The sequence below is a fragment of the Symsagittifera roscoffensis genome, chromosome 1 (genome assembly GCF_963678635.1).
Source record: "Symsagittifera roscoffensis chromosome 1, txSymRosc1.1, whole genome shotgun sequence".
Classification (NCBI taxonomy): Eukaryota; Metazoa; Xenacoelomorpha; order Acoela; family Convolutidae; genus Symsagittifera; species Symsagittifera roscoffensis.
Window position 1 is genome coordinate 94,072,425 of NC_087062.1, and position 11,969 is coordinate 94,084,393.

The 11,969-nt window shown below is 34.1% G+C and overlaps 1 protein-coding gene across 1 annotated transcript; it reads right to left on the reverse strand.

Moving 5' to 3' along the window:
* Nucleotides 1–1,610: 1,610 nt before the first annotated feature.
* LOC134857247 (achaete-scute homolog 3-like) lies at nt 1,611–3,178 on the reverse strand. Its single transcript, XM_063873627.1, has 2 exons — nt 3,008–3,178; nt 1,611–2,665 (listed from the first exon to the last, which is right to left on the reverse strand). The coding sequence occupies exon 2, from the start codon at nt 2,511–2,513 to the stop codon at nt 1,761–1,763; it is 753 nt and encodes a 250-aa protein (XP_063729697.1). The 5' UTR covers nt 2,514–2,665; nt 3,008–3,178; the 3' UTR covers nt 1,611–1,760.
* Nucleotides 3,179–11,969: the final 8,791 nt, after the last annotated feature.

The window sequence follows — 11,969 nt, forward strand, 5'->3', positions numbered from 1 at the left end:
TTGATTTGAACGCCATTAAAAATTTACAACATTTTTTCTCAATTTCAAAAAAAAGGTAAAAAATTATTGAATTTAAGATTTTTGAACAATTAAAGCTGAAAAAATGATTTAATTGTTCATTAATTGTTCATTTAATTGTTCATTGTTCTTAGAAATTTGTTTTTTAAGCTTGCAATTTACGGTTTAAACCAAATACGTCTCATAAACTTTCTAATAAATAACATGTCAAAGTTCTGATTATGTTTTTAGGTGACGCACTTTACATGCTTGACAAGTTTGACATACTTAAAAAAACAAGGAAATTTTTTGTGAATCATTCAAAAAAATTTTATGCTATTGGGCAATGTGAAACCTAAGAGGGCTCAAATTTCCCGATATGTCATTTTATAGATGGAAGAATAGATTTGAATTTCTGAGGGCCAGAAATTTGGTAGACGGGGTCTTATCGTGAATGAACTGACTAAAATTTGGAGAGATGAAAGTTGCGCACGAAATGAATAATTTTTTTTTACTACATCGTGATTAGTTAAGCGACGGAATAATCCAGCTACAAAATCATTCTCAATTTTGAAGTGAGACCAACTTTTTGAAATAATGTAGTTATAGAGATCTGTTTTTCAAATATTGTATCACTACAAGAAACAATTCCCAATTAGCGCTTGGCGCTGCGTATTGGGAAAAAAGTTCAAAAAATAAAAAATTGTTTCGGTGTACTCAATTACCAAAAAAAAGATTTCGAGAAAAACTGGTGTAACAATTTTGTCTTTCAGTCTAATTTCAATCGATTAAATTTGAGTTCATTAAACTAAAAAAAAAGATTTATCGAACAAGAACTACTTTTCGAAGCTTGATTTTGCGCGTTCTTGGGAAGGAAAATTTTCTCAGAACAAAAAAAAACGATACAAATTGCATAAAAAAAATGGATTTTTTGTTAATTATTTCATTTTTTTATGATACTTAATTTGATGCCTGATTTAAGAAAATTCGACGCGTTTGCTTGTTCTTTTATTGCAGAACGTACAAAAAACGACAATGATTCTAAGAAAAACGAAAGAAAAAAACCTTCTTTATAATTTTTACAAATGTGCTCGGAAACTTCTGGGCTACTTGAACCGGCTACCTTGTTTTTGATGCTGTTGGTCAATATGAAGTTTAGCAAAGCAAACAATTTTCATTCTAGATTTTCCAAAAATCATTATAAACATGGAAAAATAGAGAACTGATTTCTTAATAATCAAATAGTTGTTACACAGATTTTTTTGGATCGACCGTGAGATTACTGACATTTGGGACACAAACAAACTATTTGAATTGGGATAATAAATGTGCATAAACTCTATCGATTTAGAACTTTTGGCTCATTTTCAAAAAATGTTAGCTAAACCTTCTCAGAAATTTGACTGATTCCATATGTTAGCTTTTTTGTGTCATCAGATATCAGTCTTTTTTCTACATTCTGTCAAAATTCCATAGCGTCTGCTAAAATGCATGATGAGAAATTTGACACTTACCCCCCCTGTATGTGCAATCGTATTACTGCAACTCTCTAAAGATGCTGTTTTCCCTAGTATACAACTTCCTAGTCTTTATAATTATAGTTTCATATTTTATTTTAAAAAGTTCCAAGCTTACAAACATAAAGTGCTTTGAATATACAATTTTTACAAATTAAACTAACAATTTTCAGGTTTCAAGAACATACGCTTGACAAAGTTTCTGCCGGGTATAGACAGTTTTTGGAGTCTTTTTAAAATCATTTCTCAATAATTGTCACTGGGGATTGCTGGATCTGCGTGCTTCATCGCCATTTCTTGGGACAAAAAGTCGGTCGGACTATTCCAACTCTGCGACCTGTCGGAGGCCGGTGAAACAGCGTCAACTTCATCTTTTAAGTCATCAAACGACGGACTTTTGCCGCAAATTCTTCTTCTCGGAACTTCTTCGTTTTCTTTCTCGTCTCGGCTGTCTTCGTCGACGAATGAAAAGCTTCGTTTTTTGACGCTGTGCATTTTCGGATCTTTCTCGTCGGAATCAAGAAGATCCTGGAGATACTCAATGTAGCGAATCGCAGCTCGAAGTGTCTCCACTTTGCTAAGTCGTTTCTCGGCCAGTTCGTTCGGCAGATGGTTTCTTAATCTGGTGTAGCCTTCGTTCACACATTTCACTCGTTGTCGTTCACGCTCGTTTCGCTTCCGGAGGAAGCTTGGCTCTGGCGTTCCCTGGACAGGAACTGCAGGTCCATTTTGCCTCGACGTCGTCAAATTTGCGACTCGCGAGGGTATCGCGTAAGGTCGGAAGAAGGCTGAATTCTGCTGAACGGAAGAATAATAACTAGGCAAGTGGTCGGTTATAAGGCTAGCGGGTGATGGCGCCGATGAGACCTGGATTGAAGTTCCGTGGGCTGTGAAGTAGGGGTTTGTTCCGGGCTGGAGGGTTGTGGGGAAAATGCCCTCCATTTGATAAATAAAGTTGGGCGATAGCTCGCGGTCTACTCCATACGGCGCTGATACCATATTTGGAACTTTAGAATTCAGCTTTGAACTTGAATGGTATCAAAATTAGAAGAGTTTTCCTTCTGAACTGTTGTATAATATCTGCGATCTCGGAACTGCTTTTGAGAAGAATTGCAGGTGAAGTGATGAAAATTTTCTGGTTGAAAAGAGCTCTGAAAATAGGAAGTACTTGTTATCTTATTATCTATGGAAATATTAAATATTTTTATACAGGAAATGGGCTATAATAACCAAGTTAAACTGCAACACTTCCCTGTTTTTGTCCCAGATTTAGACCTCTTTCCGCTGTTTTGTTTTAACAAAACCCAAGTCGCCGGCTAATATATTTTAAATTAGCCAGCCCTAGAAATCTTATTAGCTTTTTATTAGTTTTTTTAGTGAGCTATTGCGTCAAAAAAAATTTTTCAAGGTGTTAAATGACTATTTGAATTTTGCAATATTAAATTTCAAAGCGTATTAAATAAAGATGAAAATCAAAGTTAAAAAGTATTTACCTTTCGTGGATGATTTTTTTCCGAAGTGATATTTTCCCCGTTTTTTTGCTGACTTTATCTTCAGTTGACTACTTTTTGGTTTGATTTTAATCTTTTTTGTTTGACACCTTGAATAATTTGGGATAATTGAACTTCAACTGCGGAATTAAGCGACGCTGATAAAGCATTCCTACTTCCTTTCTTTTTATTTACAGGGAAATGATATCTCGATCACCGTCCAATCACATTTCAGCATTTTTTTCATCTTATCTGAGATATATGGAAGAGAAAAAGTTTCTCAAAGCTGTTGAGATGGAAGTTAAGCAGAAAATGTCAATAGTCGTGAACAAATTTGGACCAATATTCCCATCTGATAATTGGGTGCTAAGTGCTTTTTCCTTAGAGAAAAATAGATCGAGTATCTCCTAAATGTCGCTCTTGTAACTCCACTGAGCCACCATGCTTTGAATTGATTTGTAGCATTTTCATCCCCAGGCTATTGTTCGATCTCTCCCCCTTTCGATTCGGTAAACAATGACAACTGTCCGGCTGTGATAAAATCCTGCTCCAGAGTTATTTGTAAAAGAGTCGCCAAATAACTGGAAGGCATCATTCGAATATTGCAACTTTGCTACCCTTTTCAACAAAACTTTCTCTTCATCTCCTCTGGCAATTTTTTGATGGATCAATTTTGTAGAGTTCTTCTCATTAACAAATAAAAGATAGATTCTAATGTTTATATATTGCTACTCTCACTTTGCTTGAAAGCTATAGTCGATTATTAGTAAATGTATAATGTATGTTAATATTTTTTTTAAATAAGAATGGTGTCGTGAAATTGTTATCATGCGATTATTTATTTCCCTAGAGTTCATTAGAAATTTTCATGGCTACAGTTTTTGTAAACGTTTGTGAAATTAAGCTCAATAAAATTGCAATTTTAAATCGAAATGTTCGTCTTTCATCTTTGATTGATGAAGATTTCCTGAAAAAAAATTCAAATACTTGAAAAAAAAACGATAAGAAGCGCATTTTGTCAGTCGAAATCGGTTTGTAAAATGGCGGGTTATTTCATAAAGAATTTTGAGGCTGATGACCTCTAAATGTTTTCTAACTCCTAAAAACTCGATAATGCTTGGTCTCACGAACATTGAAACGAGTGATTGACATGAATCCAAATCAAGTTTGCCTTCCATGAAAGCAATCCCTGAATTAGATTGAGTATTTTTGGCCTTGTCAATATTTCTTGTTCATAAGTTTTAGGACCGCTAGTGACGCTTGCGCAATCATTTTTTATACGAATTTGTATTGAAAGGGCCAATTAAGAGCGGACGTCGGCTCAGTCTAAAAGCCTCAGCGGCTACACTTGAAAAAGTGACTGAGACAAACGAAATCTTGCTATAGAAAAAAATCTTACGAATTCTTTTACTCATTATGCATGCTATGTTTAAGAAGAGTAAAAAGTTTATGCATAAAGATTGGAGCTATGGTATCGCCCTATGGTATCTTCTAAAGAATTGCCACCCCTATAAACAAGACAGTAAAATAGTGTTATTTTTATAATTCGAGTATTGCTGCAATCTGATTGGTCGAAATTCGATTAACTGAATCTACTTTTAATTACCCCCTTTTTTCTCGGAAATGGGGTAATTGTTAAGTAGATCCTAAAGATTAATTGTTTCAATTTTGTTGCTGATCGATGATAGCGGCGATCAGTTATGATGAGTCTTCCTGAGCTTCGAACACTCTTGATAGCCGCTGACATCAAGCCATCATTGATAAAAATGGAAAAAAGACTTTATGTTTCTTCCAAAATAACGGACTCAAATCATATGCAAACTTCTAGCAGAGAAAATACATCAAAATTGCAATTTCTGTCTCGAACTCGTCATTCAGGGTATTACCGCTATCTGCAGTAAGCTCTCTCAGTTTTTTGCTCCGATGTGTTGAAGTGCTAAAGGTAGCGCCTCACTAAACTTGCTTGAGGTTTGTTTTCCAGTTTGATAGAAAATTATTCTTGTGCTTGCCGGCTGAAATAAATGTAAAACTAAGCTTAATCAAAAGGCATGCATCAGCTTTTGGAACTAAGTTGTCGCGTAGTATGTCTGTTTTTCATTTTTCAAGCTTTTTTGATCGGACTTTCAAGAAGTGACGGAATATTTAACGCTTGGAGTGGTTTTGCTATTCAATTAGGTTTCGAATTTTTAACTAAGCGTTTTTCACGGAATTTGTTATACCATCTGAAAGATATGATGTTGTTGTCCGTTGCTCAAGTGTAAAAAAAATCGCACGAGATTTTAATTTGTTTTATTATGGGGGTTTGCAAATAGCTAATTTTGGCCAATTTGGAATAATTAACGGTGCGATACATGACAATTTTTAATATGCGTAAGCGGCGAACTAAACTGTTTCGAATTGAATTAAGGCAACTCATTTGGTTCTTTTATTGGGTTATTAGACGCTAAATGTTTCTTTTTTTACTTTAGAAAGCGTTGATAAAATGAATAAAACATGAACCAAAATTTTTTTTCTAACATTAATATTGCAACCATAATTTTAAAATTGGCCTCATTGGCTTCGCCTTGATATACGAGCAGTCTCATCGTATTGTCTGATACTTTGATGTTTTGACTTATACTCAAAGAGATAGGGCTGGGTTAGACAGGTCTGGATTATATAAATTTTTATGTACGTTTTATAGCGCGAAAAGTTATGAAGAAATAATAAGTTTTACTTTAAATGTCTAGAAACAGTTTTTGTTCATTTTTATAAAAAATATATATACTGTTTTTGTTTTAGAGCTTCATAAAAAACATCAGTGAACTTCATCGAAGTTATCCGCTTTTTGCTGCGATGGAAAATTGAGTCTTGATTGCAAAACATTTAGACCAATACTTTTTTTTACTGTAAATGCGTTTCAGATTTTTTTTCAGAATTCAAGTTCTGACTGGAAATGGTTTTAGGATTATCTCTCAGTTGAACCTTCATGAGCTGTTTGTAGCCGAACTCCGCTAAAAAAAACAACCTGCGTCATAGTTACTTCCATTTTATTCGAAAGGGGTTCATACAATTCCGAGGCTAGTCACATCATGGCTTATCATGGTCTTCAAAATGCCTTTTAATTGTTCCAAAACCATTTCAACTTCTATTTTCAAAAAAAATCATTGAACTTGAAAATTATATCAACAACTACTTGAGAGTGAATCTAATCATCGGACTGTTTTTGAGTGCAATTAATTTCCCAGATGCTTTGGGCGCATTATGAACAACACTGCTCGTATCAGTAAAAAGCCCTGAGTGTTCCGATTGCATTTTAAGGTATATAGAGCAGTAGTAACAAGAAAATTTTAAATGTATTAAAGAATGATTTTTTTTTGAGATTTTTTGTGAAAATCATCACCCCACACGCCATATAAAGTTCGAAGTGATAAACTTCGCTCCCAGTAACAAATCAATTATGACAAATAAGCTTCTTTTAACCAATTTGGAATGATTTCTAGGGCGGATTAAGTCTCCGTTTACGCATTAATAGCGCGAAATATATCGCACGTTAATTGTCCCTTATTGGCCAAAATGGCACTCTTTAAACCCCCATAATTTTACAAAAAAAAGATCACAGGTGAAATATCTTTTCAAATTTAAGCTCAGAACAACAATACCTTTCGAATTATATTTAAAAATTCCGTCAAAAATGGCTAGGTAAAAAGTCTGAAAAAACCCAACCCGAGCACAAATATTCAGTTACTTTCTTCACGAAAGTTGGAACAATAAACAGTTGTAATTATATAATAGCTATAACAACGAATACTCATAAAACTTGAAGTGCTGATAAACTCCTCTCAAGTCATCGGAGTGTATAGAGTAAAACTAAGAAAAAAAAGTTGCAACTAATGCAAACAAGACGTGCTGTGAAACATTTTCCTGAAAAAAACCGAGCTATGGATTCTGGGTGATTAGTGTCGTACAAGCGCGTCGCCTCTGGAAATATTTTTTTTTAAATAGTAGTTGATGAGAGACGTTCTCAGTTTGCCTCCATGGCATACTGCGGCCTCTGTTTTTTTAGCTGATCTAAAAACACTTGACCTTTTTATGACCAATTTTCTACCCGACTCAAATTATTTAATACTACCGAAAGAAAAAACGTTGCCCTTTTCTGTCAAATTAAAAATCACTAGCTTAGGTTCCAAAAATGTTCGATTGGTCAAAGACCTTTTAGCCAATTGTTTTTAGACAGCTTTCAAGTCCTATCTTAAGTGTCAAGTTTAAGACAAAATTTTTGTTTACTTTTTCACTTGAGTTTTTGTAGTTTGCTTTGAAAAAACTCCTACGAGTTATTTTTAGATTGCTCGCAGTTTACTGTCGCTTCAAAAGTTCATCTGAACTCAAATAGTCCCCACACAGCTTTCAGAACTTCCTCCTGTCAAACGTGTCAAGTGTTTGTGTGCTTTGAGGGACAGCAAACAACCAAACAACATCTGCGTACTTTGAAATGAGTTAGTTATGCTTAAAGTATACAGTGTATTTCACCTCAAAGTCAAAGCCTACTAATAGCTTTTAAACTGTTAATTTTTGCACTATAAAAATATTATGAAATCAAAGAATATTATTAAGTTTGAAGCTAACTCAATTAATAAAGACCTGGAGATTATAGTTATAACATATAAATCCGGCAGCAAGTATAGACTTTGACATTATTGTTATTTTTTGTTCTTGTTGTTTTTTAAAGGATTAGAAAATTAAATCAAATACACCGGTTGTTCATTTTATTAAAAAATAAGTATCAATATTGGATGATATTTTGTACTTTTCCCCGCAAATGTTCTTTTGTTTTCATTGGAGAACACTTCTTTGTATTTTTGATTCTTTTATGTTTTTTTCAAAAGTGGCCTTTAAAAAATGCAAATGTGGAAAGTTTTTTTTTCATTGGAGTGAACACAACATACAGCGATCTAATCAAATCGCATATTTGTTATTTTGAGTTAGTTGTTGGGCAAACTGTTAAAATCTTTAGTAACAATTCGGCTAAATGATATGGAAATGCTTGAAAATGATATGGAAATGCTTGAAAACATTCTCATTCGATTGTTTCTAGACTTTCTTTCAGAAATCGGTCTGAACTGCTCACCTGTCCTGGCTGCAATCAATTATTAACTACAATGTAAACTGGCCGGAGGGGACATAGCTCAAAGATCAGAATAAATTTGAATGAAGAACTGAAAAAAGGACTAAAAAATCCTCTGAAAAAGGACCAAACGATGTTTGCTTCAAAGAAAAAAAAACGGGGATTTTATACTGCGTTTTTGTTAATAAAACTGCAATTCTGCTCGGAATAGTCATTATAAAACCAGCTTTCGAATAAATCTTGCGGGAAAAAAAATGAGAAAGTGGTTGAAGGATGGTAGCTCCTAGAAGTCATTTTCTGAGTAAGCGAATTTTCTGGATAAACCTTCCAATATTTTGGATTGCTTAGCCGATTTGTGTTTTAGGTGTCTTTCAAAGCCACATGCAATATTCATAGCGAATAGATTTTGAAGAGCCTTTTTTACGAGCAACCCCTACAAATCTATTCTTTATTGGATCCGAATGTGTCCCCAGAATTGAAAATTAGAAATGACCAATCAAAAGTAGAAGTCATTGAAAAGGGTTGCTTGCCGTCTTCTAAACACCTTACAAAAACTTATTCACCTCAAAATTTTACCTGAACACCTTTTTAAAACTCTAAGTTTGAAGTTGCAGAGCACGTCGTAACTTCAGCGCACAATGATGAATGAATTTTTCGTTCAGCTCACATCTGCTAACGATAAATTGTCTTAACAATTTTGCAACAGAAAACATCAAGTTGTTATTAAAAATATTATAAAATATGAACTTTTGAAACAATAATGTTCAATTGTAGTGCAAGTAGCTCAGAAAGTTAGCCGCAGTTTTCGTGCAAGTAGTAACCATCATTATTTTGCAAAAAAAAACGAAAAGAACGCCTTTCTTTATTTTTTTCTAGATTTTCGTCGTGTTGGTGGAAAAAAATAGGCAAATGTGAACAACCGCTCATTCGCAGTGTAATCAGTTGAAGTTTAAAAAATAAAAAATTTTAGCACAGTAAGTTAAAACACAATGAAATATCACTAAATTATAAACACTCGAGCAACATTGGAAACATTTTTTTTATCTTTGAAGATGGTAGAGATGTCAAAAAAACTTTCAATTGCACTCCAAAAAAATGGAAAACTATTTTTCTGCAGTAAAACTAAATTTTCAGGACTTAACTTGAATTATAAGCCTATTATAACCCTGCTCGCTCGCTATATTCGCTCGAAATAAAACTAGAAGCTCACTGCGAAAATTTCTTTGAATCTTGACTGCAAAGAATTTGATATGATATAGCAAGTGAACTAATCCGATGATTAATTGTGAAATCTGAGATTGCGCGGGGAAACAATAAAAAAGTATCTTCCGCAGTTTCAAGGGTCGATACAAATACTAAGAAAGTTTAGTTGCTGGTAGAAAATGAGAATGATTGCTTACATTACGAGGCCAAACTGTGTATTCTGTACATTGTAAGCAGATTCCGCAATAGGTCCGAATCAGAGTTGTCTCGGAATCCGCAACATTGCTACTTTTCTTTGATTTTCTTTGCTGTTTTGGATTCCCGAAACAAATACCTAAAACATTGTACCGTTCAAAATCGCAACAAAAATAGGCGAACTTGCGGAAGCCGCAACCGTATTTGCGGAATCCAGAACAGTTTGTGGAATCCACACACAAATAACGAGACATGTTTGTAGTTGAATTGAGCTGTTGTGGAATCCGCAACTGTAAGCGGAAACCTCAAACTGTAAGTGGAATCCGCAAATTGTACGTGGAATCCGCAAACTGTAAGTGGAATCCGCATTTTGTTTGCGGATTCCGCTTACATATATGTATGTGTGGTAGCTTTTAAAGCTATATCTTTTAATTACTACGTTAATCAGCTACCAGTTGGAATGCTAAATGTTCGATCTCAATTCCTGTCAAACACCCAACTTTGATCTCAATTCCTGACAAACATACGCAACTTCGATCTCATCTCAATTCCTGTCAAACATACCCAGCTTCAACCTCACTTCCTTCAAAGGTTAACCTTTTTCTCAAGTCCTGTAAACTTATTCATCAGTTCATTTCGAGCCATTCAATAAAAATAAAAGTTTTAATTTAGCCATTTTGAAATGTTTTTAAAATGCGATACCCGAACATAGTTAAATAAGGCAACATTTTCAGGACTATATATTCGTGATTTTTGAACATAAAGTTTAATTCTGTTGTAAGGCAACTTTGGTAATTTTTATCTGAAACTAATTGATTCGAATGAATTAAATAGATCGTTCATTCCGTGGAACAAATTGAATTGAATTCACGCTCCCAAATACTGAATATCAAATACAAAATCTCAAAAACCGAAACTAAATTACTGAATCCCAAATACTGACCTAATTTGGCGATTTGTCAACCCAACAATGAATTAACCCAATTACCGAATTAACACAATGAATTTATTCGGTTGTGTTTCCAAAACTATGATTTGGACCAATGCTTGAGATTTGTATGTGGAATCCGCTGACAATTGTTAAGCCCTTGCACTTAATTTCCGCAAGTGCATATGCAAGTTCAGTAATAAACAAATTTCTGAATTCCTTTACAGTTTGCGGAATCCGCTTAAAAACTTTGCGGATCCCACTTACATTTGCGGATTCCATTTTTTCTATGCGGAACCCAGAACAACTAGCTATATTTGCTTGTTGCGGAATCCGCAACAAATTAATTGTGCTGACAAAATTTACGTTTCAAGTATATGTACGCGGAATCCACGTAAATCTTGTAAGTGGATCCCACTTACTTTTTGGAACATGTTTAAATACTTGTCTCTGGAATCCAGCAACATACAGACACAAAACTGTGCGCCTCTCCAGTGCACAGTTTGGCCTCATAATGTAAAGAGTGCCTTGATTTTTATATAAGCATAATGTGATCGGGATAGGAAAATTAGGGGAACAGAAATTATTATTACGACACGACATAGTCAAATCACTTCTATTAATCTAGCTTGAAATATAAGCAAGTAATATCGTGAGTCAAACTCAGGATTTATCATGCAGTTGACGCACTCTGTTGGAGCATTTTCAGATCTCCATATTTTTCTACCTTGTTTTCATCGCAAGTTTATCAGTCTGTTTTTTCAAAAATGCCAAAACGGAAACGTTGCAAAAATAGAAATTTGCACCAATCTGAGCCAACAGTTTGAAGCAGCCAAGATTAACCTAACTTAGTCCGTCAATTCGCTTTGTTTTGTAATGTTCCGACTGCCCCTTAATTCATATCGAATAAAATTTTGGGAGAAGGGTATATTGAAAACCTATAAATTTTGGACAATATCACAGTTCCGTACCCAACTGAGGCTTTTTTCTAGATTGAAGTTTTATATAGATTGTTCAGCCTAGTTTTCTCGTTTTTTTTCTGTGCAGAAATGATCTATTTCTTTTCTAAAGTAAAAATAAACCGTTTCTGGAAAGAAACAAGACTGCTCGTATCAGGGCGAAGTCTGAATGTCTGAATGTGCCGACTGTCTTTTAAGGTTTATGGAGCAGTTATAACATAAATCTCTTTAACATATTAAATGTAATAAAATAAAATGAAAATTTTTTTTCTGAATTTTGAAAATTTTTATGAAAATCAACCCTCCACACGCCATATTAAGTACAAAGTGATAAATTTCGCTCCTAATAACAAATCAATTGTGCAAATAAGCTTCTTTATATCCATTTGGAACGATTTCTAAGACGGATTAAATCTTTGTTTACGCGTTAATAACGCGAAATAAATCGCGCGTTAATTGTCCCAACTTGGCCAAAATGGCAATATTTAGACCCCAAAAAATTTAATAAAAATGATAACTGGTGAAATATCTTTTCAAATTCAAGCTCAGGACAATAATACTATTCGAATGATAGAA

Excerpts from the sequence above, each read along its gene's own strand:
- LOC134857247 (XM_063873627.1), bottom strand. The coding sequence starts at position 2,513 with ATGGTATCAGCGCCGTATGGAGTAGACCGCGAGCTATCGCCCAACTTT.